Source organism: Castanea sativa, chromosome 6 (genome assembly GCF_040712315.1).
Source record: "Castanea sativa cultivar Marrone di Chiusa Pesio chromosome 6, ASM4071231v1".
In the NCBI taxonomy this organism is placed as follows: domain Eukaryota; kingdom Viridiplantae; phylum Streptophyta; class Magnoliopsida; order Fagales; family Fagaceae; genus Castanea; species Castanea sativa.
The window spans coordinates 58,234,618-58,262,271 of NC_134018.1; the positions used below are offsets into that span (position 1 = coordinate 58,234,618).

The following is a 27,654-nucleotide window of genomic DNA, read 5'->3' on the forward strand; positions in this document are numbered from 1 at the left end:
GTCAACACTAAAACTACATGCCACAACATTTAAAATTTTAAATGAAAATCACTTTGCTATATGCTAGACATAAAATCTTAATTAAAAATTGAGAGGATCATGTTCCATAGTTTGATGTCGTGATCTCAAACAATTATTAATAACAATGAAAAGCTCATTAATTAATAATTACATGTTGTGAGCCATCTATAGGTAATTAAGCTTTATCTATGCTATCACAATTTTTTTTTAATGTTTTCTGTAAAGCATTTTCTTGTATCATATTGATAGGATTATGATAGTTCAAATGATCTTTACAATCCTTACCCTTTCCCTATAAGCACTACACCCTGTAACCAACTAACTACTTGACACCCGGGCCCAACAAACTAATAGCCCACAATTGTAGTACAATAGCAGTACAATTTATCTGCTCTAGTCACTGCACACTCCCACGCACCCACATGCAGGCACACACGCACGTCGCACGCCCCTGCAGGTATATACACACCACCTTGCACACACACACACGCACACTCTCTTGCACACCCTTACACACTACAACTGTCACACCTACTTACAAATATCAAGAATATCAAGAATAGCATACACTGTCACAATGCCTGCTTACAAATATCCACATTAGCCTACAACCACTTTCACAATACAATACCTAGCACATATCTCATATGACTAAGATGAAATAAATAAATAAATAAACAGAGGGGAAAGTCCTAGAAAAGTTATGTTCTGTGGTGGGTTCCATCATCGCTAAAGATGATAATAACCACAAGAATTCTATTGCTCATTACCGTTTTATCCTTTATTTCAGTACTACTTCATGAAAAACACATGCTTATTGTCATTTGCAATTTGCAATTTGCAATCTGTAATTAGCATATCACTGGGCTCAGTCTTAAGTCCAAGAAGATATTAACAGAATGCAAACAATTTCTTTGAGCATATTCCACTTTTTATTCACAAAATAGTTGGCCCCATCATTCTCGTCTCTTGTCTTGTGATTTTTAAGCCTCAAAAGAATGGGCGTCTCAGAATCCCCAACCATCGTGTGGTGGCCACGTGGAAAGCGGGACTAGTGGCTTAAACCACTACAAATGGTAGCTCTACTTCTTCTTCCTAATTCATTCTCAGCACCAGTTCAGTGCAGCGTGTAGGAGTCAGGTCTAGGCATTGGTGCATAGTTCATTTGTATATGCTTGGAGCTGAACTCCATTAAGTCAATGTAAGTATCTGTGTTTGCTTTTGTTAATTGATTGGTATGTGGCTTTCTGTTTTATACCTGTTTTTTAATGTGCTTTCCCTTCCTATTTCATGTAGTAAATTTGTAATGTTTTCTTAATGCTCCAAGTCCAATTGGCTACTAACAAAGTGCAGTCAAGAATAGATGACTTTAGCTTTTCAGCCCGTGAATTTGCTTTTAATAACTTGTTCATCGCTTGACCCAAAAGTATATATGTATTAGTCACTTACTCTTGTGGTTAGTACCCACATGGGACTTACCACACCACTCACACGCATGAATATTCCAATATAACGTTAATAAGCATCAATGGTTTATATCAAATTGCTGTAATATTCTTGTTTCATTCTTTACCAGAACAAAATAGCACCAATGGCAACTGTGGCTGGTTCAAACTTTGTATCAACAAGTTCTCGTGTCAACTATGGATCAGTAACTTCTGGATCAGAGGCTAAAGTAGCACTGATGAAATTTGGATTAATAAATCACACCGTGACTCACAATGGGTTAAGATCTTTGAACAAAGTGGATGAACTAGTGCATGTCAGAACCATGGCAAAATTATCTGCCAGGCAAACCAGGAGTAAAACATTCAAGAGTGGGAATGCATGGACTTCACGGACCATTGTTTGCGGAAGTGGGATGAATTTGATCTTTGTGGGGACAGAAGTAGGTCCCTGGAGCAAAACCGGTGGACTTGGAGATGTTCTTGGAGGTCTGCCACCAGCAATGGCGGTCAGTTGAATTAGCATTCTCTTTTGCCTCATTCTCTCTTTAACTGATAAATGTATTGGAAGGACTCAATTGCCATATATACAAGTTTCCATGAGAATATGCCACCAATTGGCAATGCTTTAGGAAGTAGAGATTTAATTGTATAAATTTGGTAGTAGAGGTTTAACTATAAAGCTCTTTAGTATTTTGAATGTTTTGTTTGACAAATGACAGTAATTAGCGTTTTAAAGTTTTGGATTTATAAAGCATAAACAATGAATATTGTAAAGGTTTTTTCTTAAAAGCTTTTGCCTTAATGTTGTTTTCATCTTCAGGATCCTCTTTAGCTTTTGCAAAATTGTCAAACCTTCGGCAATTTCATCTAAAAATGCTTTGAGACACACTCTATAACTTATAACTCACTAAACTCAATCCTTGTCCAGGCCAACGGGCATCGTGTTATGACTGTCTCTCCACGTTATGACCAGTACAAAGACGCGTGGGATACAGAAGTTGAAATTGAGGTATATTGTAGTCTACATGCATGCAAACTTTATTTTTCATTTCCTTTTTGGAGGTTTCACTCTAATAGACAATTTTCTGAGTTTAAAACATTGAAATACCACTTGATATGTAGCTTAAAGTAGGAGATAAAATCGAAAAGGTTCGCTTCTTCCATTGCTACAAAAGAGGAGTAGATCGCGTTTTTGTGGATCACCCAGCGTTTCTTGAAAAGGTTGGTCCATTTCATTATCCTTTCATCTTACTTTCCAGGTACAATTTTTAATGTGTCAAGACTTTTAGAGAGTCAAACTAACATAGGCTTGAATCGATTGATAACTGAACATATAGGTGTGGGGGAAAACCAAATCCAAAATTTATGGGCCTATTGCTGGAGAGGATTTCCAGGACAACCAACTTCGATTCAGCTTATTATGCCAGGTTCATAATCTCCATCATTCTAGTTGTATATGATATGCTTTTCTGATCTATGCAGTGCTTCGCTGGAAAATAGTTTGAGAGCAACATAATTCGTTGCACAATAGCTTTCCATCATAACCTCTGCCATACCAAGGGAATGTATAGTAACCAAAGTAGTAAGAAAGAATGGGACTTCTATGGTATGCTGGTATTGTAAAAAAAGGACAAAATATTAGAACTTTAGTTATTAATACATCAAAGATTTAAGGGTTAAAGACAATAGTTTTGCACCAAAATATATAGATGACATACTTGAGCCTTGAGGCATGTATTAGCAATAAGATGACAAAATAAATTTCACAACTATTAAGATGACATGTTATGATTGGTGTATAATAAGAATAATGTCAGTACGCAGTGAATTCATATTGATGTAACACTAATCATAGCTTATCATCTCAACAAGTTATGAAAATTGTTGTCTCTAGTAATGCTCATGTCTCAATTTCCTTTGTGTGGCTCAATAAGGTTGTTTGAAATAGAGGTTGCACAATAAATTAATGAGTTCATAAAACTGTTGAGAATAGTATGTTTAACAATCACAAATTAGCGTGTGTATGCAATCCATGAATGTCTATTCTAGTTTCATATTTCTGTATTGATTATCTATCCTTTCTTTAATGTATCATGTTTATCCATATCCGACCCAAAAACACCATATTCACTCTGGTTATAGTTCCCAAATTAATCAACTTCTTTGGCTTTTAGGCAGCTCTAGAGGCACCAAGGGTTCTAGCACTTAACAGCAATGAATATTTCTCTGGACCATATGGTACGGACATTCATTTGTGAGGAAAATTAGAATATAAACTCCTTCCACTATATAAATTTTAAGCATTGCTTCTTTGATATTCCTGCGTGCAGGTGAAGAGGTCATATTCATTGCCAACGACTGGCACACTGCCTTGATCCCATGCTACCTGAAAACTATATACAAACCCAAAGGCATATACAGCACTGCCAGAGTAGGTTCCTTGTTTATCTGTCTTGAATTATCTATATAAGAATTCTGGTTAACACACCTTTTACTCAAAAATGGATTTGTGCTTTATAAAATTTTCAGGTTGCCTTTTGCATTCACAACATTGCTTACCAAGGCAGATTTGCCTTCTCAGATTTCTCACTTCTCAATCTCCCAGATGAATTGAAAAGCTCTTTTGATTTTATTGATGGGTATGATTTTGATCTACTCAATATAACAAAATACTATATGATGAACTTCATATGACAATAGCAACTTTGCAGGTATGAAAAGCCAGTTAAGGGAAGAAAAATCAATTGGATGAAAGCTGGAATTTTAGAATCAGACAAGGTTTTAACCGTGAGCCCATACTATGCCCAAGAACTTGTTTCCGGAGAAGACAAAGGAGTGGAATTGGATAACATCATTCGTACAACTGGCATTCAAGGAATTGTGAATGGCATGGATGTCCAGGAATGGAACCCCTTAACTGACAAATACACAAACGTCAAATATGATGCTTCAACTGTAAGAATCTTTTTACTAACCTGTGTGTTCACATCAATCATTGTTTTTGTTTAACATCCCTGCTTCATTACCCAATATTTCTCAAATTTGGCATTCATAGGTGTTGGATGCAAAGCCTCTTTTGAAGGAAGCCCTCCAAGCTGAAGTTGGATTGCCAGTGGATAGAAACATCCCTGTCATAGGCTTCATTGGTAGACTTGAAGAGCAGAAAGGTTCAGATATTCTTGTAGAAGCCATTCCCCATTTTACCAAAGAGAATGTTCAAATAATAGTCCTTGTAAGCCTTTTTATATTCCCCATTTTGTTTTAATATCATAATAGTGATCGTACCACAAAAACAGATTTGAAATTTATTGTGAGCTTTGTTATATTTTTTAAGGGGACTGGCAAAAAACCAATGGAGAAGCAGCTTGAACAGCTGGAGAAAATATACCCTGACAAGGCCCGAGGAGTGGCAAAATTCAATGTTCCCCTGGCTCATATGATAATAGCTGGTGCTGATTTTATACTGGTTCCTAGTAGATTTGAGCCCTGTGGTCTCATTCAATTACATGCCATGCGTTATGGAACTGTATGATGCCTACTCAAAGTTTCCCAGTCTGCTACCTATTGCTATAGCCAATATGTTTCTGCATCAAAAACTAACCCTTTCTTTTCTTACTACTTTACCCCCATTCCAATGACACTGCAGGTGCCTATTGTTGCCTCAACTGGTGGATTGGTTGACACGGTTAAAGAAGGCTTCACAGGATTTCAAATGGGAAGCTTCAATGTTGAAGTAATAACTCATTTCCTTTCACATGCTCCGTAACGGCAACTTTAACTTATGTGTATTTTGGTGTTGAGTTATACATGAATTCTAACCAATGATGTTCCAGTGTGAAGCTGTTGATACTGCCGATGTGACTGCAGTGGCTACAAATGTGAAAAGGGCCATCGCAACCTATGGAACTCCAGCTTTCACTGAGATAATACAGAATTGCATGGCTCAAGATCTCTCATGGAAGGTGGGTGAAACCTCTTGCCAAGTAGATTCAAGTATAGTTTAGCATCATGAAGCTACAATAGAACATTTCTTTTCTTTCGTTATAAATTATTGTTTGGTTGATTCAAAGTCCATAGAAGATATGCTAATCTGTAAATCATGTTGTATTGGCGCAGGGACCTGCTAAGAAGTGGGAGGAGGTGCTGCTAAGTTTGGGGGTGGCAGGAAGTGAACCTGGAATCGAGGGTGAGGAAATAGCTCCACTCGCAAAGGAAAACGTTGCAACACCTTAAGAGCTATGGGAGGCCTAAAGCAAGAAGCACTCCAAAGAATAAACACAAAGCATCTGCTACTGTTTGTCTAACAGTCATAGAGCTGCCTCTATCATTATTCATTCTCGCCGGGAAATGTGTTGTTGGTCTTAGAAGGTAGTAGTAATAGTATCGAAAAATGTGACACCAACAGTCAGTATTTAGTTTAGGATTTTGATAGCCGAATCCCAACTAGTCCTTATAACTCGGAGAGTATACACTATGAGGGCGTTTGGATTCACGTCCAGCCCACGTCCACGTTTTGGAGACTTTTTTTTTTTTTTTTTTTTTTTAAGTAGCCGCACATATTGACTTTTAGCTATGAACAGTACACAAAATTACTGTTCATGGGTCCCACAAATTTCACTTTTCATCAACTTTTTCATTAAAAATGGGTCCCACAATACTATTCACACATTTAAAAATTATTTTGCTACAGTGTTTTCAGTTTTCAGTTTTCAGTTTCAGCAAAATAAGTTCTATCCAAACAGACCCTATATATATGATGATATAATCTGCAAGTAAACAAAACCAACAATTGCATTCCCGAAGACTTTTCACTCGTTCTGTCCGTTGTGAATAAACCAATCGTCTTGTTATAAACAGACATGCCAACAAGATCAAACTATATGGTTTTCTTTATACAGTAACTTCCCCTTTCCCATGGTCGCTGCGATAAGGAACAATAAAGAAGTTACATGCCATTGTGCCATCCACTCCAGCACTGAAAGTAGATGTCACAGGCTCAATTTTGCAGGGTTGCTGGATGATTTTAACCCAATTGTAACAGAGGATTGCTGGATGATTTAAACCCGATTATAATTGACGACGTTTGGACGAGTCTTTCAAAAGCTCACATGTATATATAACATGGCATACAGGCTTTCTATGTGCAATAAAATGTTTGGACATGAACAATCTTTCAAATGCTCACATGGCTACATAACCCAGGCATGCAGTGCTTTCTATGGGTGCAATAAAATGCTTTCGCTATTAGAAGGATTCTTTTCTAGTTGCAAATGGTTTGATACAGGTCAGGCTTCTTTATGACCAGGTTTTGCTCAACCCAGAGCTACTTGACTGAAGGGGGAGAGATGGAGTTCATCTGGTCCAAAAGCTCAGGCAAGAGGCCCTAAAACTTTAAAAGACCACTTAAAAACAACTGACGATGAGTCAAGAAGAGCTGTAGATGCTACCAGAACATGACCATCTAAACTAAAACTGCAGAAACATTACATTCAGTTTTTTGGAGGTGAGGTCTACCTTTAGTATGATATAGAAGCCAATTAAAGCATAAACTAGCCTACAGAGCATTCACTCATCCAAAGTCAAAAAGAAAAAAGAAAAATAAAAAAGGGAGAATTCAATTTAAAGTAGCTACAATAGAGTCAAGATTTAGCACACATACATACTAAGCTAATGCATTTTTCCTTAATCACTAGTTAGATGCGGTCAAGATAGCATGCAATTTGAAGTGGGTTCATATACACAAAAGAACCATACGCCGGCATTAAAGCATCTATTAAGATAAAAGCACAATGCAAATAATTCACATTTACCAATCACACAAAGGCATCTTTCATAACATATACCCAGTGTGCAAGACATTGGACCATACAAACCTTCTACCATATACAGCGTAACAGCAGTGAAAGAAACACTACCGGATCCAGTAGCCCTAAAACCAGAGAACATTAATCTTATAGACAAAAAGATAAATCAACTCCCACTCCCAGCACAACATTTTTTTTTTTTGACAACTTCCAACACAACATAGTGTAGGAAGCTGACTACAAAGCCCTAATTGAAATCTCAAAACCATACACAGCAAAATGTATGGATGAAGAACAGAGCACACAGCGACCAAAAGATGTACCGCACAGGTCAATAGCGCCTCATTAACAACATTCAACTGCTAAACATACATCTCGATTAGGTAAAACTATTTAACTACTATAGCAACTTGTTAGCCTCATTGCATACGCGACAACACAAATTCAATGAATAACAGAAAGAAAAGTTTATTATTGTCTAAAAGTATTGATATACTAACATATCTTCAAAAACACAATCGATCAAAAACACACTTCACTTCTCATCACTTTGTCCTTAGAAGACGCAACTTGTAACTAAAAAAGAAACAACTACTACATTGACAAAGCCAATAACACTTTCATGAGCTTAACCGTCCATGATATACCAAGAACAACCTCCTCATATTCAATTGTTGATGCAGAATTCCTTGTAGAAATAAACCTTCCAGAATCGAGGACCACCCAACATTGCAATCACTAATTCCAAAAATGTTTTGTTGTACACCATATTTTCTTCTTTACTTTTCAGTATGCAAGAATTGATTTGCAATGGTTGGATTTATATAGGCTTCAAGAAGTGTGACAAAACCTATAAATCACGTTAATTTAATGATGATACAACAAACAATTTTTATCATTAAAACAAAGGCATGACTGGGATATAATTTTAAATTCTATATAAAGCAAACGTAAGGAATACACAACAATACTTTCCACATATTATTTTGTTTTTGATATATTTCAAAGCGCAACATCATCCAGATTTTTCTTTATTGAGAGAATCCAGATTATTACCAAATATGTTTATAGGTTTTTATTTGTACTCCTTAATGTTATTGAATTTTCTTTTTTGAATAAAAAGGTATCATTATTGAATTTTCATGTGATAGATATTGCGCTATGCAAAAGCCAGTAATCAAAACGTAGGATGATTATTTGTTTCATCGTGATCCTAGTCCTACCTAATTTCTTTATTATTGTACAGATTCTTTGCATCTCCAAGTTCTTATCATAATTCTTCTTATTGTAAGTTACTATATTTAGAGCCTTAGAGGGACATTCATGATTCTCAAAATTCTTGGCTGTGCAATGGGTTGGCACTTTCTGAAACACAAGACCTTCCATTTAACGAATAATGCATGAGAAAGTTATCAAAAGTAAATGTAAGCAAAAGAATTGGTAAAAAAATGTGTAATGTAATTAAATTAGAGTTTATTTAGAAGATACCAAAAGTAATTAAATTAAAACTTCATTAGTGCAGGGTTGCTTTATTCTAAGTTTCTAACAAGTAAATAATGAGTTCTAATATGTTTTAATTAATATGTAATAAAAGCCAAATAATATATAAAATTTTAAAAAATTAACTAATATATTATTATTATTCTTATTTTCCAACTTCCATTAAATTTTTTATAAACAAAAATCAGAAAATATTTTTCAATCATTAAATAGATTTTTTAAATTTTAAAAATTTTGAAGAAAAAAAATAAAATTTTGGACAAGAACAATTAACCATAACATTTAACAGAGGTTGATGGAGAGGATTAATTGAATAAACTTGATACATAGAGAAAACTGAAATAAACAAAAACAAAGTTAGAGGGCTTAATAAATTATTATAAAACATATAACATTATATATTAAAATTGAGTATCATGCTTGTGAGGGGTCCAAGAACCGAGGAGTATCAAACTGTGGAATAGCTTGCATAACCTAGGCCAGAAGGGGTAAATAAGCTCTGACGATTTCGCCCACCTTAGGATGGAAGTAGAATTAGGACAACTAGTGTCTTGTGAAGGCCTAGGGAGAGGAGAAATGACAATGATGGGAACAAGGATGGTGAGAGGAAGTTTCTTGAAGGGTATACTTCCCACCTCCGCATTCAATGTCCTACATCAACCTTATCAGCTGCATTAATATGGAAATGACTCCTAAACAGTAACTCCACAACTAACAACTCTTTTTACCACCTTCAGCAGAGTCCTGATAGAACAAGTATCCTGAAAAATGCCCCTTGAGGTACAAGTGGAAGGCTAAGATGCTTTGAAAGAGGATATAAAAGGAAGGGAATCCTCCAGAAGGAGGGGGATGAATCTTGAAAAAGCTATTAGAACAGGAAAAAGAACAAAGAGTAGTCTGATGTAAACTTGAACTATACTTAATACAAATAGTTGATCCTCGGACTTGCCCGAGAAAGACTTTATTCACAATTGCTGTATCGTTTATAACAATCTGTGACTTAGGCTCCTCAACCTTAAGCTTGGACTTAGTTTAAAATTGCATTTGGACTTGAATTTCTCTCTCTCTACAAATTCTATTGTTTGGGCTTGATTAAAAGAACAAGGTACCACTAATCTAAATGGGCTTGGGCCTTTATTTTTTAAGTACTTACACTACTCATAAGTTTGTTTACGAACACATTATTATATTTGTGTTTAACTCCTTTGATAGTTGAATCTAAAATTGGGCTTAATCTTAAGTAGTTGGTTAAATAAACAAATACAAACAAGTTTTTTCATGAGTCAAACCAAGTATATTTGACTTCTTAAAGTTGTCATTAAACAACTTAATTTATTTACAACATTAAATATCAAAACACAACTTGGTTTTTATTTTTATTTTTGGCAAACTAACCTAATGCGTTAACTCTACTTATCTTTTTTTTTTTTGTAAAAGAGTTTCAACCTATGGCGTTCGTTCTTGATGATAACTTTTTATCATCAAACCAAGACACCAATCAATTTTTGGTGTAGGCGGGGATTGAACCTCAAATCTCTTATTCAACCAACATAGACTTTAACAGTTGAGCTAACTAGAACCCACTACTTGCCCATTAAGTTGTGACTTGAATGTACTATTTTCTTTCCTCCCTAATAATTAGTTATAACATTTTATATAATGATTCACTATAAATATATTAAACTATTATCATATTTTACTTTAAGTGAAACTGTGTTATCAAATATTTAAACAATTAAAATACTACTCCAACTAAAGTTAATTATAGTTCTCAAAAAAAAAAAAACTTAATTATCAAAAGTTTTGAAAGTTTTAAAAATAACTTTATTATATATCTTAACTTATTAAATTATATATTTTGGTTGTAAATTAAATCATATTATTTCATTTTATTTGTTGATTGATTAATGAAATTGACAATCGCATGATCACTAAGGAGAGAACATTATCCAATAAATGTTCACAAATAATCTTCTATTGCTAGCCTTGAAATCTCTCTTAAATTGTTACTATTTCCAGACTTCCAGTAGATGAGTCTATGTGTCTGTGTATAGTGGATTTCAGTTAACTCAACTGGTAAAGTTTTTTATGGTTGTATAAGAAATCTGGAGTTCAATTCTCGCCTACACCAAAAATCGATTGATGTCTTAATCTGATGATAAAAGCTATCAAGTATATACATGGATTGCAAAAGGTTCCGAGTTGCAATATCTCATAGGAACATGAGGGTTCTATGTATAATAAAATTTATTTCCTTGGAAACTCAATTATAACCTAAAAAGTAAAATGAAAAAAAAAAAAAAAAAAAGAAGAAGAAGAAGAAGACAAGCAGAAGAGCAAAACTAAGTGCGGGAGAGAGAGAGAAGTGCTATTATTGTTCACAAAATATTTATGGGCCTATTGCTGGAGTGGATTTCCAGGACAACCAACTTCGATTCAGCTTATTATGCCAGGTTCATAATCTCCATCATTCTAATTGTATATGATATGCTTTTCTGATCTATGCAGTGCTTCGCTGGAAAATAGTTTGAGCATAATTCGTTGCACAATAGGTTTCCATCATAACCTGTGCCATACCAAGGGAATGTATAGTAACCGAAGTAGTAAGAAAGAATGGGACTTCTATGGTATACTGGTATTGTAAAAAAAAAAGGACAAAATATTGAAACTTTAGTAATTAAAACATCAAAGATTTAAGGGTTAAAGACAATAGTTTTGCACCAAAATATATAGATGACATACTTGAGCCTTGAGGCATGTATTAACAAGGTGACACAAAAAATCTCACAACCATTAAGTTGACATATCATGATTAGTGTATAATAAAAGTAATGTCAATAGTGAGTTCACGTTAAAGTGATATTACACTAATCATAACTTATCATCTCAACAAGTTGTTAAAAAGTTATGCAAATTGTTGTCTCTCGTAATGCTCATGTCTTAATTTCCTTTGTGTGGCCCAATAAGGTTGTTTGAAATAGAGGTTGCACAATGAATTAATGAGTACATAGAACTGTTGAGAATAGTATGTTTAACAATCACAAATTAGCGTGTGTATGCAATCCATGAATGTCTATTCTAGTTTCATATTTCTGTATTGATTATCTATCCTTTCTTTAATGCATCATATTTTATTCATATCCGACCCAAAAACACCATATTCACTCTGGTTATAGTTCCCAAATTTATCAACTTCTTTGGCTTTTAGGCAGCTCTAGAGGCACCAAGGGTTCTAGCACTTAACAGCAATGAATATTTCTCTGGACCATATGGTACGGACATTCATTTGTGAGGAAAATTAGAATATAAACTCCTTCCACTATATAAATTTTAAGCATTGCTTCTTTGATATTCCTGCGTGCAGGTGAAGAGGTCATATTCATTGCCAACGACTGGCACACTGCCTTGATCCCATGCTACCTGAAAACTATATACAAACCCAAAGGCATATACAGCACTGCCAGAGTAGGTTCCTTGTTTATCTGTCTTGAATTATCTATATAAGAATTCTGGTTAACACACCTTTTACTCAAAAATGGATTTGTGCTTTATAAAATTTTCAGGTGGCCTTTTGCATTCACAACATTGCTTACCAAGGCAGATTTGCCTTCTCAGATTTCTCACTTCTCAATCTCCCAGATGAATTGAAAAGCTCTTTTGATTTTATTGATGAGTATGATTTTGATCTACTCAATATAACAAAATACCATATGATGAACTTCATATGACAATAGCAACTTTGCAGGTATGAAAAGCCAGTTAAGGGACGAAAAATCAATTGGATGAAAGCTGGAATTTTAGAATCAGACAAGGTTTTAACCGTGAGCCCATACTATGCCCAAGAACTTGTTTCCGGAGAAGACAAAAGAGTGGAATTGGAAAACATCATTCGTAAAACTGGCATTCAAGGAATTGTGAATGGCATGGATGTCCAGGAATGGAACCCCTTAACTGACAAATACACAAACGTCAAATATGATGCTTCAACTGTTAGAATCTTTTTACTAACCTGTGTGTTCACATCAATCATTGTTTTTGTTTAACATCCCTGCTTCATTACCCAATATTTCTCAAATTTGGCATTCATAGGTGTTGGATGCAAAGCCTCTTTTGAAGGAAGCCCTCCAAGCTGAAGTTGGATTGCCAGTGGATAGAAACATCCCTGTCATAGGCTTCATTGGTAGACTTGAAGAGCAGAAAGGTTCAGATATTCTTGTAGCAGCCATTCCCCATTTTATCAAAGAGAATGTTCAAATAATAGTCCTTGTAAGAGCCATCACACCAGATCATGTAAAAATTTCCTCTATTTTACACAAAAAACCTCCTTTTAAAATTTTACACATTCATTTTTACAAATTACCCACATCAGTTCATCTATCCTACTCCATCTATTAATTAAATAATAATTTTTTCACTTTTTTATTAATTTTCTCAACTACCCTACGCGCGTATTCATTTCTTCTCTCTTCAGTTCTAATTAATTTCTCTCTCCTTCTCTTCATTTCTTCTCTTCATTTCTCTCTCTCTCTCACTCTCTTCTCTACCCAGATCATCTCTCTCACTCTCTCTCTACCCAGAGCTCTGATCATCTCTACCCAGATCATCTCTCTTCTTGATCCGATCTCTACCCAGAGCTCCGATCATCTCTACCCAGATCATCTCTCTTCTTGATCCGAGCTCCGATCGAGCGATCCGAGCTCCGATCCAGCGCTCCGAGCGCGCTCCGAGCGCGATCCGAGCTCCGATCCAGCGCTCCGAGCGCGACCCGAGCTCCGATCCAGCGCTCCGAGCGCGACCCGAGCTCCGATCCAGTCGCTCCGAGCACCGATCCACTCCGATACACTCCGATCCAGTCGCTCCGAGCACCGATCCGAGTTTCGATCCACTCCGATCCAAGCTCCGACCGCTCCGATCAAGCGCCGATCTATATTTGTGTATCTATGTTTTTTTTTTTTTTTTTGAGCAACTGTCTGTGTTGAGTTTTAGTTGGGTTGGTTGAGAACGGAAAGGAGAGAGAAAAAAAAAAGGAGGGAACGGAAATGATAAAATAATGCTATAAACGAGCTACAGTAACCGTGTATATTTACACGGTACTGTAGCTCGGGGATGAGTTTCCACATTTTTACCCAGTTTTAGATACACTGATGTAGCTCAAAATGTGTAAAATTGAAAAAAAATTGCATTATACATGATTTTAGATACACTGATGTGGATGCTCTAAGCCTTTTTATATTCCCCATTTTGTTTTACTATCATAATAGTGATCATACCACAAAAACCGATTTGAAATTTATTGTGAGCTTTGTTATATTTTTTTAAGGGGACTGGCAAAAAACCAATGGAGAAGCAGCTTGAGAAAATATACCCTGACAAGGCCCGAGGAGTGGCGAAATTCAATGTTCCCCTAGCTCATATGATAATAGCTGGTGCTGATTTTATACTGGTTCCTAATAGATTTGAGCCCTGTGGTGTCATTCAATTACATGCCATGCGTTATGGAACTGTATGATGCCTACACAAAGTTTCCCAGTTTGCTACCTATTGCTATAGCCTATATGTTTCTGCATCAAAAACTAACCCTTTCTTTTCTACTACTTTACCCCCATTCCAATGACACTGCAGGTGCCTATTGTTGCCTCAACTGGTGGATTGGTTGACACGGTTAAAGAAGGCTTCACGGGATTTCAAGTGGGAAGCTTCAACGTTGAAGTAATAACTCATTTCCTTTCACATGCTCCGTAACGGCAACTTTAACTTATGTGTATTTTGGTGTTGAATTATACATGATATCTAACCAGTGATGTTCCAGTGTGAAGCTGTTGATCCTGCCGATGTGACTGCAGTGGCTACAAATGTGAAAAGGGCCAATGGCAACCTACGGAACTCCAGCTTTCACTGAGATAAAACAGAATTGCATGGCTCAAGATCTCTCATGGAAGGTGGGTGAAACCTCTTGCCAAGTAGATTCAAGTATAGTTTAGCATAGAACATTTCTTTTCTTTCGTTATAAATTATTGTTTGGTTGATTCAAAGTCCATAGAAGATATGATAATCTGTAAATCATGTTGTATTGGCGCAGGGACCTGCTAAGAAGTGGGAGGAGGTGCTGCTAAGTTTGGGGGTGGCAGGAAGTGAACCTGGAATCGAGGGGGAGGAAATAGCTCCACTAGCAAAGGAAAACGTTGCAACACCCCAAGAGCTATGGGAGGCCCAAAGCAAGAAGCACTCCAAAGACTAACACAAAGCATCTGCTACTGTTTGTCTAACAGTCAGAGAGCTGCCTCTATCATTATTCATTCTCGCCAGGAAAAATGTTGTTGGTCTTAGAGGTAGTAGTAATAGCATTGAGCGAACGATGTGACACCAACAGCCAACATTTAGTTTTAGGATTTTGATAGCCGAATCCCAACTAGTCCTTGTAGATCGGAGAGTATACACTATATATATAATGATATTATGTGCAAGTAAACAAAACCAACAATTGCATTTAGACTTTTCACTGGTTCTGTCCGTCACGAATAGACCAATCGTCTTGTTATAAACAGACATGCTAACAAGATCAAACTACATGGTTTTCTTTATACAGTAACTTCCCCTTTCCCATGGTCGTTGCAATAAGGAACAAATAAAGTAGTTGCATGTCAGTGTGCCATCCACTCGAGCACTAAAAGTAGATGTCACGGGCTCAATTTTGCAGGATTGCTGGATGATTTTAACCGATTATAAAAGACGAAGTTGGGACATGAGTCTTTCAAAAGCTCACATGTTTATATAACATGACATACAGGCTTTCTATGTGCAATAAAATGTTTGGAAATGAACAATCTTTCAAAAGCTCACATGGCTACATAAACATGGCATGCAGCGTTTTCTATGGGTGTAATAAAATACTCTCGCTATTAAAAGGGGACTCTTTTCTAGTTGCAAATGGTTTGATACAAGTCAGGCTTCTTTATACCCAGGTTTTGCTTAACCCAGAGCTACTTGACTGAAGGGGGAACGACGGAGTTCATCTAGTACAAAAGCTCAGGCGAGAGGCCCTAAAACTTTAAAAGACCGCTTAAAAACTACTGACAATGAATCAAGAAGAGCTATCGCTCAGAAAAGAGGCAAACTCATTATGAAATATCCAGCATGAGCTGCACAACTACACAGTGCATTCACTCACAGCCTACGGATGCTACCAAAACATGACCATCTAAACTAAAACTGCAGAAACCTAACATTCAATTTTTGGTGGTGAGGTCTACCTTAAGTATGATTCAGAAGCCAATTAAAGCATAAACTAGCCTACAGAGCATTCACTCACAGCCTACAGATGCTACCAAAACATGACCATCTAAACTAAAACTGCATAGACCTAACATTCAGTTTTTGGTGGTGAGGTCTACCTTAAGTATGATTCAGAAGCCAATTAAAGCATAAACTAGCCTACAGAGCATTCACTCATCCAAAGTCAAAAAGAAAAAAGAAACATAAAAAGAGAGAGAATTCAATATGAAGTAGCTACAATAGAGTCAGGATTTAGCACAATTTATAAGCTAATGCATTTTTCCTTTATCACAAGTTAGATGCGGTCAAGAAAGCATGCAATTTGAAGTAGATTTCTATACACAAAAGAACCATACACCAGCATTAAAGCATCTATTAAGATAAAAGCAAAAAGCAAATAATTCACATTTACCAATCACACAGGCATCTCTCACAAAATATACCCAGTGTGCATGACATTGGACCATACAAACCTTCTACCATATACAGCAGCGAAAGAAACACTACTGGATCCAATAGCCCAAAAAACAGAGAACATTAATCTTATAGACAGAAAAAGATAAATCAACGCCCAACACAACTTTTTTTTTACGACTTCCAACACAACATGGTGTAGGAAGCTGACTACAAAGCCATAATTGAAATCTCAAAGTTATACACAGCAAAATGTATGGATGAAGAACAGAGCACACAGCGACCAAAAGATGTACCGCACATAACAAGTCAACGGCGCCTCATTACCAACATTCAACTGCTAAACATATATCTTGATCAGGTAAAACCATTTAACTAATATAGCAACTTGTTAGCCTCATTGCATACGCAACAACACAAATTCAATGAATAACAGAAAGAAAAGATAATTATTGTCTAAAAATTTTGAAACACTAAAATATCTTCAAAAACACAATCGCATAACGTTCAAAAACACACTTCACTTCTCATCCTTAGAAGATGCTTGTAAGTTGTAACTAACAAAAAAAACACTACATCGATAGGGTCAAACACTTGAAAATATAAATCCAGCTAGTACAAAACAGCTCCTAATCAAACAAGCTGAACCCCATATCATCATCACTCTCTTCCTTTGGTTCTTCCTGTAAAGTCACAAAAGAAGACACACAACGATCAGATAACTCAGGCCAAAACACTTTCAACGTGGAAAACCAACTCAGTAAAAAATTACTTAATTGCTCCTATTTACCTTCTTTTCCTCAGGTGGAGGAGCAGCGGCAGCAGCACCGCCACCAGCACCAGCAGCTGGTGCAGCAACAGCAACTGCAGCACCACCGCCGGCGGACCCAGCGTTCAAAATGAGATCCTCAATGTTTCTCTTCTCGGCAAGCTTGGCAAACAAGCTTGGCCAATAAGATTCAACGTTCACGTTTGCTGCCTTCACCAATGTGGCAATCTTCTCCGACTATTACAAACGATTTAAGGAAAAAAAACACACACACACAAATACGCACATCTTCCAGAAACATCCACACTAATAACTATGCTTTCTTTTGGTTTTTCACAGAGATCATTAAACAAAGAAAAAGGGTATAACTTTTTTATTATAACAACACAAGATTATAAATCTAAATGGGTTTCGCAAATATTGAGAAAAAAAAAAAAACAATATTATTTTGATTTCCACCATTTTCTCTACAAATAAAATATAGATACCCTTATCAAAATCGAAGAGAAAAGGATACGGTGATGGGAATACCATCGTCATGGAGGATCAAACAAGCGAGAGTGCAAGCTTGCTCTGAAGCCATGGATTTTTCTCTGAAAAGAACAAGTTGAAATGAAGGAGAAGATGAGGAGAAATAAACAAATCCAAAAAAACAAACTAATCAATCAATATCACAAATGAATAAACCTGAATATAGCTGAAAAGAAGAGGAAATGATGATTAACCTGAACTGAGGGATCTGGAGATTTTTTGCGATAGCTGTGTGGAATGCCTAGCGGCTGCTGCCCAGAGATACGCAAAGTTAGCTAGGGTTTGAGAATGTGCATATGCGAGGGAGATAGGGTTTTTATTGAGGTGGGAGAGAATTAATGGGCTCGACTCACTCGTTATTCGGCCCACTTTAGATTAGGCAGTCTATGTAAATGGACTAGGCCCATAACTTAGTTTTATAACATGCAAATTGGTATTTTATATTTTAATCTTTTAATTTTTTTTATTTTATAAATTATTTGATGTTATTGATTGGTAAAAAAAATTATATGTGACAAGTTGTTATTGATTGATAAAAATTTTTTGTAAGTTATGAGCTCATATTAGAACTAATAATAGCTCGCCACTTAAGAGTATTTGTATTACAAAAACTTTTGTTTATTTTAGTATATGAACCTATTTTTTCTATTTTACACAATTATTTTTCAAAAGTACTTGTTGTTAAATTATATATTTTAAAACTATTTGAATAACATGTTCATTCTTCATGCATATTACCACTTTCTTTAGACACCCCACATCACTCACACACACCAATAGAAAAAATAAATTGAGAAATTATTTAAAATATGTTATTACACATGAATATTAGTCATGTAAATTTATATGAGTACTAATATTATAGTTATGAGCAAGGTGTGCATAATTTTAGATAAACTAATATGGGTAATTTTTTTGGTTGGTTTGCCAAAATTTTGCATTTATACTATTTTACATTAATTGATACAGATACTCTAAAAATTGTTATGAAAATATTAAAGACAGACTATTAGCTAAAAGTAATAGAAATTTACTTAAATTCTAACTAAAACTTATCAAACAAAAACAAATAATTCAATGTAATAGAAATTTACAAAAGTTGTGACTAAACTTATCAAAAAAAAAATCATGCCACGTATAAGTATAAGACATTTGGTATAATATCAATCAATTAGTCATTACTTATTATCACCAATATATTCACAGTAAAATTAATATTATATTAGATCATGTCAAATCATAAAATATTATATTATGTACTATATAAAGTTAAATCTTGTACATTATGGTTGTATCAAGTAGTTCTCTTCCATCCAAAAAAAAAAAATAGTTCTCTCCTTGAAGCAAAAATAAATAAATAAATTGTTCTCTCCTTTTTTTATTATATATTAAAACTAATGTGAAAATTTATTATTATAATTGTGAGGACCCGAGGACCTAAGAACCCGAGGACCCGAAGAAAGGAAGGCCAACATACATTATGCAAGATGAGGTAAAGGAGGAAGAGAAGTTCTCTGGGTGTGCCCGAAGATGAGGTGGCGTGGATGATGGTTACGTAAGGGACATGTTGCAAATATCTGGATGTAGCAGGCTGATTTGGAAGGTTGCATTAAATGCTCGGCAACAACCATTCTGGCCGCATTAATTAGCAAGCATCACCTCTATCCGTCGCATTAATGTGGACATGACCTGAACAGTGCGGAACGCAAAGTAGAATCTTGCCCCGTTGCCGACGGACAGATGTCATGGGAAAAGGATCGCAGATTGCAAGGTGTAGGGCTATGATGAAAGCAGAAAATAATATAAATAGGAATCAAGAGACTACGAAGGGGGACTTTTGTTGTTGAACCCTCTCTACCAAATGTATTGTAAAAGGACCTTGAGTAAATAAACAAGCAAAAGAATCCTTAAGTATACTGTTGTATGTTTATATTTTTGGTCCTTACAATAATTGTTAAAATTTTTTAAAGAATACTAAAATCAAAATCCTCAAACCAAGTGTTTTTTTATAGAAATTGATTATCTATTTTGTAATTTTTATTAATCTACATCAAATATATATTTTTTGTTTTAATAATAAATTTTGAGTAATGTACTCGTGTCAATCTCACTTAAACTATGTAACTAATGTAAATTCATGTTTTAGAACAAAATTTCATTATGTGACTCACCGTAAGTATAAAACATTTTTAACATAATTTATTTTAAATGAAACTCTATTAGCAAAGAGTTAATAAAACTAACATACTATTCTGATTAACACTTAGTTTTCGAAAGTTTCAAGAAAATTAATTTTTTTATTATTTATTTGAAATTATTTTATGATCAATTGATATATATATATATATATATATATATATATATATATATTTATATATAAAGAAACATGATCTTATACAATGTGCATTCACCAATTAACTTAAATTGATATTTTTTTTACTATCTATTTTATCAATAAATTTTAATAATATATTTTTTTCTTATGCTAAAATATTAGTCTAACATAATATTAAGACCAAGAAACTATGCATGCATCTTATGTATTAAAATTTAGGTAAATTTTATAAAATATCAAAACAAAGTTTATTTGAGCAATCAACATATTTGACATGATTTGATTATCATACTTTTTTTAATTGAAAATACATAAAACATAAAAGACATGTATATCACCTATAATTCTAAAACGGCATTGCTTGTTATTAAACGAAATTGATAGGAAAAATATTAGACAATTTATGGATAAAAAACTTCATGAGATATTGGAGGAAATCAAAGAAAAATATGAGATTATTAATTCTGAATCAGAAAAAGTTTTTTGGGAATTGGCTTTTGAGGAATACGAGAGATTAAAAATTAAATAATTGTGTTGAGTAGCACTCCAAAAGATGATATATTGACTGGGGTTTCAAAGAGTGTGCAAATGGAAGAAGATAAGCTAGCGTTGGGTATAAAACTCCTAAATTGCTATTTTAGCAACCCACTCGCTCAAATTGATTACAATTTTGTCTTATGTCTGGCCATCCTTATCCTCATGTCCCATCTTTAATGCTAGTTAAAAAAAATAGAATAGCTTCTGAGTACATGCAACACGTGTACACAAACATTAGAGGTCTAATGAAAAAATTATTACACCTAGAATCCCATAATACTCATAACACCTCTAGGTATTTTGTGATTGAAAAAAGTTGTAATTTCAAATTATAATAGATGCAAATTATTAATTTTTTTCCAAATTTATAAAATTTACCTAAATTTTAATGCATAAGATGCATGCATAGTTTCTTGGTCTTAATATTATGTTAGACTAATTATTAAATTAATGGTTTGAATCGTACCTCAAAAACAGGGCAATTGTGGAAATGACATTTATATTTAAACTTCACTTTCCATGTTTTACGCCTAAACAACATGCTTTTAATTTGTCCAGTTTTTTTTTTTTTTTTACAACAGGTTAGATTTAATTTTCACTTCCCATGTTTTACTCTGGAAAATTGCACCAACCAATAGAATTATGCCACATCACCTTTTTTTTTTCTTTTCTTTTTTTACAACAGGTTAGATTTAATTTTCACTTCCCATGTTTTACTCTGGAAAATTGCGCCAACCAATAGAATTATGCCACATCACCTTCTTTTAACTTATCACTTAAATCCCTTTCCAAACAGAGAACAACGAATTACTTTACCAAAAAAAAAAAAAATTCAACTGGAAAGCAAGTTGCTTCAACATCTATAGATGTTCCAAAAAGCAACGTAGGATTCGGATTTAAGTTCCCAAGTTTCTCCTTTGGTGGATCTATGGAGCGCATGGCTGTCCCCAATAGGAAGATACCTTCTCACTTCATTTTCATTTCAATGAGTAATATATTAATTTGGGTTTGTTGGTTTGAATTTAGGTTTAGTATAGTTGTGTTTGGGATTTTGGGTTTCGGAATTGAAGTTTAAGGGTTCTGGGTATTGCTAGTTTTGTGCTAATATTGCTCATTACTAATAGCTTAAGGCTTGTTCCTCAAAAAAAGAAGAAGCTTGAGGGTTTTTTTTTTCTTTGAATCTATGAACTAAGATTACTTTCTGTGTTCTAAATTATTAGTCTTTGAATTGTTATTGTTGGGTGTGCTTTTGAGAAGCTTTTATGAACCACAATATAGTTTCATTTCCATAACATTGGTTAGGAGGTTCATTTTCTAGTTGGTTTTCCACCCACTTCTTTGTGTTTTAAGAGCTACAATTTTGTTATGTAGTGCTGTTGCATGACTTCACAGTTCACTCTTCTTTGTGTCCTAATAGCAACAATTGTATTATGTAGTGTTGTTATATGATTTCAGTATGTTAAAAAATGTTGGCTCACAATAGGTAAGCATGTCTAATGACTGTTTAGGCAAGTATTGGTGTTTGAAAACTTAAGTTTCGACCCTTCCCCCATGGCAAGCTTTTAGGCAAGTGTTGGTTTTTAAAAAACTTAAGTTCCTCTTTTTAGATTGTTTAATGTTTGCTAAATAAAAGATCTTGGCAATATTTTTGGGCAACAATTTGATTTCATTGCTGCAATGTTTGTGCTAGGGATTTTTGATTTTCTGTCTTGTGGTTGAGCATTGTAATTGACTCTCAGTCACTCTTTCCCCCCTTTTTCTTTCCCATTATGTGAGTGCTTTATTTTCTACAATGATGTAAGGTGTCCAATATATTGGTAAAACAAATACAAAACTTTTGGATTAGACATCAAACTGATTGATAATGCTTTGAGCAACACTCTTCTCACCGATCTATTGTTATTGGCAAAGGATACAAATAGAATGTAATTCAAATGTTACTTTCAGCCCTTTAGTCTTGATAAAATAGTTATGCATGAGCTATGAACATACCTTTCGCTTTCGATGCTACATGAGGCCCAAGTTTTCCTACCTTTCATATTCGATGCAAAAATTTGCATACCTCATAAATAAATAAAAACACCACTTTTGCCTAAATATTATATGTTTCTCCTCATGATCAAATTCATATATATTTACTTCTTGTGATTGCAAATAATGCCTTACATTGGGAAAACACAAGGCATAACTATTTAAAGAAACCTCTTTCATCATGGGGCAATGATGGGTTAGTATTCTTAGGATAATGCTTGTTAGCATATTGCCAAGAGATAATTTCTCATTATATGAGTGAAAACTAAATCATAATTATAATATTTGTATCAATCAGATATATCTGCTTTAATAACTAATGTTTTATGTCGTTAAATGGTTTCAATTTCAACTAATCTATATTTTTTGCCTTAATTTATTTTTTCTCACGTTCATTGCGTTTCTTTCTAGCATCTTGGCCTGTATTAGTATCTGTAATGTCAGCATTGAATCCTTCAAGCTGCTCCAAGGAAGCTGAGTGCCACATATGGACGACTATCATTTCAGTTGGCACAAAACTTACAAAACAGAAAGCAAAGGGTCATTCATAACTGTCAAAAGGCAAATAACGCAATTGCTAAATACATGACAAGTCTGATAAAAAGTGTTGTTGCATTACATATCATACTGACATATTACTACAATGAATTTCACTTTAGAATTCGTGATGAAGAAGATGTTGAAGTAATTGAAGTGTTACATTCCTTATATCCACTTCATAGACCTGTTGTGGCGCACTACTTGACGGACAGCCTATCCCAAAGTATCATACGAAGTAGGTTGGAGATGGGAATGGCTGTGGTGTGCATTAGAGTAATTGGAGAAGGAAAGCATGCATTCAACCTGCATACTGTTGGACGTTACATGCATTCAACTGCACCTGGATACATGCATGGATTCGCTTTAGGGTAGAAGTTATACCATTTTTTTAAGCTTTAAGCTTTCCATAGGCTGTACCTGGATTTATACATGGATTTGTTTTTGTTGGGCTGTACTTGAAGAGATAATAGTACTGGGCAGTAAACTTTCAATTGTTAGTGAATGTGAATTGTACTTAGTTTCTAATAAATTGGTCTTTATACAAATACAATTAATTGCAAATGAAATGCATACATGCGGATATGCAGAATTGTAAATATGAAGCTTTCTACAGAATTGCATAGAATGTTTCTTTACTGAAAGCATCAATAGACATATGAAATGTTTCTTTTGTTATGAATTCAAATATTTTTTTGACAACTGATATTTTCTATTCTAGAGTTTATTTAGAATAATGTGAGCATCATATTGTGGTTGAAGGGTGTTGAGGTTCAAAAAATCATAACACAAGGCCCAAAGAAATAGCACATTGGGCCAACCCCATGGAAAGTAAAATTGAAAAGAGGCTGAGCTCCCAAAAGAAAAGGATGGTAGACCTAAAGGATTTGAATCCCAAGATCCATGAATGGGCAAGTTTTAGAGCCCATGAAACAAAGAGAGGAAAGAAAAGGGCTCAGCCTGCCAAGATCAGAGGACCAAAGATAGTCCAATAGAAAGAACTGGGCCGGGATCCCGGAGACTACCAAGGGCCCGGGATCCTTGGGACGTGCAGCATAGCTAAAGTGGGATTGGGACAGCTCAAAAGGGGAACCAAAAAGCACAAGAAATGAAGGACAGATATGTCCTTCTCAAGCACTCAGTGATGCAGCAAAGAACCAGAGAGCTTGGAAAGCAACAACTCACGAACAAGGAAGCTGGTACCTCGGGAAACCTAGGAACAAGAACTATGAAGGGAAGTAGCTAGGGGAACTTTCAACCTGGCAGAAATAGAATTGGCCACTTAGGAAAAATGACAAAAATGAAAAGCGGCCAAAAAGCTGAGGAAAACAAAGAAGCCTTGGAGAAAGAGAAATTGAAGTTCAAACATCTTAAAATGGAAGGTCAGCAAAGGACTTTTAGAGAAAAGGCATTAAAAGAAGAAAACTGTGAGAAACAAGGAATGGGCCAGCCACCAAAGTTGCTGGCACACTGCGGGCTTTGTTACCTAGGGGAGCAAAGAAAGGAAACCAACGGTACCCCGGAGCCTTGAGGCGACGCTATAAAAGGAGAAAGCAGCAACAGTGAAGGGGAATTTTTTCAGCAATAGGGAAATCAAAATATAATAAAAAAACTCTGTAAAACTCAAAGAAAACAGGGGAATATCTCCCGGTATCCCAAAAACAGCCGCTATAATACAATACTTGGATTCAAAAGGATTTAAACTTTGCAAGTTTTAGAGGTTGAGGTAGTCATCTAAGTCTGCAATTTTTGAGCTTATTTGGACCTTGTAGCACGATTTAGTGAGCACGTTATAATCCAAAAAAACTCTGTAAAACTCAAAGAAAACAGGGGAATATCTCCCAGTATCCCAGAAATAGCCACTATAATACAATACTTGGATTCAAAAGGATTCAAACTTTGCAAGTCTTAGAGGTTGAGATAGCCATCTAAGTTTGCAATTTTTGAGCTTATTTGGACCTTGTAGCACGATTTAGTGAGCACGTTATAATTCATAATTAAGAAAACTAATGGAGTCTTTCTTATTAATTTGAGATCCCGAACAATTATTTTGTGTGTTTCTTTATTACATTGCCTTCCTTTGCTATTTTCTTATTATTCAATACATATATTCTCGATTGCTAGTGTATACGTATTGCAAGAGTCTTGCCATGTGCACCACTTGGTTTTGTAAACAGCTAATTTAATTGTGGTAAACCAAGCCCAGTCCACCAAACAACAAGCAAGACACTCGGGATCTTTGTTAGGTACTGTCCACAAAAGGACCCTCACAAAGGGTTATTATTGGGAGCGGAGCATGAACAAAGGATGAGGATAGCTCAAAGGAGAAGCGTAGTAATTCATTGACAGAGCTATTTTTGCTTCTATCATAGACAAATGTTGTCCAATGCATATTCGAGGACCCCATCGGAACGGGAAAAATGAAACTTGACCCCTTGTAGCTTTTGAAAATCCTTTAGCAAACTTATCTAGATTGAAGTCCTTTGCATCATCACCTCAAATTTATGTATTTTTTAAGGTTTAATGTGTTTTATGGTCCTAGATGGCCTTTGCATTGGGTTGGAATCCTTGGTTTTTTATTTGTTAAATATGTAATGTGACATGTCTTGTACATTTTTTAAATTTGCTAAGCACTATTTTTTATAATGATTGCAATTGCTCATTGTTACGTTTGTGTGAACAGATCTTCAATAATCAAGATGATTTAAATTCATTGTCAATTTTATCTTTATTGTTTTGAGTATGATTTACTTGTATAATAAAACCCTTTCCCCTTGCATATGCATTATAATATGTATGAGCAGCCTCTAAGTTATCAAATACCATATCAAGACATGCGTCTGAATGCCTATTGCATGCAAAACGTTGATTTGAATCATCCAATGAGAAGTCTACATTATTTTGATTTTTGTTTATTTCTGACTCATCATGTACTAAGTCATCTACCATATCACAAACACAAAGTGAGATTGTTTCAAGTTCTTTGTTGTTTGCATTCATATTTTCAATTCAAGTAATTTTAAATTTCAATATGACCCATAAAAAACAAAAGAGAAGAAAAATTCATAAGCAACAATTAAGAATAAATTTAAAATTTGTGTTATTACAATGCTAAACTTGCCCAATTTGGTAACTTGTTCTATTACAAAATTAAAATTTAATTGGAAAATTTTACGCTAATATTACAATTATCATTAAAAAATGATCGTTGAAAATTGGTAACGTTTCAATTTAATTTAGGATACAAGTAAAGAGTAAATCCAATCACTTAATACAGAACCAAACAACCAATTTGATTGTTTGAAATTCAAACTAATTCCACAAAAGCACAACAAAGGCAAGTACATTTGAACATTCTGCTCAACAACTCAATAAACTTTATTACATAAAACAGCTCCAAGTACATCCTTAATTTTACTTTAGTACGTATAGAGAGCAAATTGACATTACAAGTAGGAGACAATTAACATTACAAGTAGGAGTAAATTATATTTGAAACTAAAAATACTATAATAGCTATCAAATAAATGATACCAGTTGCATCCTAGACGCTAAAGTTGACAATGGAGAATTCAACAACCACACTAAGTAAACTTGTTGGAAAGGCACCTGTAAGGAAAAACAAGATTTTCATTCAATTAAATTCATTTCATAGTTGAACTAATATAGAGACTAAAAATATAGAACTCTTTAGTGCTGGATTCCTAATTGAACAAGATTCCAAGAAAAGCAAATCCAAAACTTTAAGTCAAGGTTAAAAAAAAACATAAATTGAAAAATAAAGAAATATAAAAAATTGAAAGAAATATATATAGAAAACAATTCAACAATCTTATCATAGAAGTAACATTCTTTTAAATCTTCTAAAACTGGGTTAGGTAACTACCAACCCAAAAAAGAAAAATCAAATTCAATTTAGTCAAGCAAAAAATTGTGCATAATCTATGTTAAATGACAGTCATCTCCTACACCTTATGCCATGGACTTGAGCATTAAGCTCTCATAGTAGAGCCATACACAACAAACAGGACAGCATAAAGATATAATGATTTGCATAAAAAAAAGAAAAAAAGGATAGCATAAAGATATTTGAGCAAACATAAACATGGTATTCATTAGCAGATAATAGAAACTATGGCCAAAAATTTCCCTGCAATTTTCCTTGTAAAATTTTCATTAGCAGATAATACTCTCCTAGGTATCAAATCAGCTAATTACACTTCATTTTTATCAATGTTTTGTTTCAGTAGAACATACAGATTAGGTGTCATTTGACCATGTAAATAAGATGATATAACCAGGCTTGACCATTCTTTTTTTTTTTATTTTTTTTTTTACATGTTTTGGTAATTAATGACTCCGGAGTTGTTGGAGTTGGAAACTCCATTTCTCATGCACAAAATATCCATATGTGTGGCTTAAGAGAATATTTTCTACCTCTTCCTTTTTTGTTCA

At 34.5% G+C, this 27,654-nt stretch overlaps 2 protein-coding genes and 1 pseudogene across 2 annotated transcripts; 2 read left to right on the plus strand and 1 right to left on the minus strand.

The window, feature by feature from the left end:
• Nucleotides 1-839: 839 nt before the first annotated feature.
• Nucleotides 840-5,976, plus strand: LOC142641275 (granule-bound starch synthase 1, chloroplastic/amyloplastic-like). The gene is made up of 14 exons (XM_075815682.1): nucleotides 840-1,222; nucleotides 1,598-1,975; nucleotides 2,398-2,478; nucleotides 2,592-2,690; nucleotides 2,807-2,896; nucleotides 3,644-3,707; nucleotides 3,800-3,900; nucleotides 3,999-4,108; nucleotides 4,181-4,424; nucleotides 4,525-4,701; nucleotides 4,804-4,995; nucleotides 5,116-5,202; nucleotides 5,303-5,431; nucleotides 5,586-5,976. Exons 2-14 carry the CDS (start codon nucleotides 1,613-1,615, stop codon nucleotides 5,700-5,702), a joined length of 1,854 nt encoding a protein of 617 aa, XP_075671797.1. The 5' UTR covers nucleotides 840-1,222; nucleotides 1,598-1,612; the 3' UTR covers nucleotides 5,703-5,976.
• Nucleotides 5,977-10,953: 4,977 nt separating this feature from the next.
• Nucleotides 10,954-15,078, plus strand: LOC142640270 (granule-bound starch synthase 1, chloroplastic/amyloplastic-like; annotated as a pseudogene).
• Nucleotides 15,079-16,885: 1,807 nt separating this feature from the next.
• On the minus strand, nucleotides 16,886-18,078 carry LOC142641276 (large ribosomal subunit protein P1-like). The gene is made up of 4 exons (XM_075815683.1): nucleotides 17,954-18,078; nucleotides 17,746-17,821; nucleotides 17,250-17,465; nucleotides 16,886-17,142 (listed from the first exon to the last, which is right to left on the minus strand). The coding sequence occupies exons 2-4, from the start codon at nucleotides 17,809-17,811 to the stop codon at nucleotides 17,089-17,091; spliced, it is 336 nt and encodes a 111-aa protein (XP_075671798.1). The 5' UTR covers nucleotides 17,812-17,821; nucleotides 17,954-18,078; the 3' UTR covers nucleotides 16,886-17,088.
• Nucleotides 18,079-27,654: the final 9,576 nt, after the last annotated feature.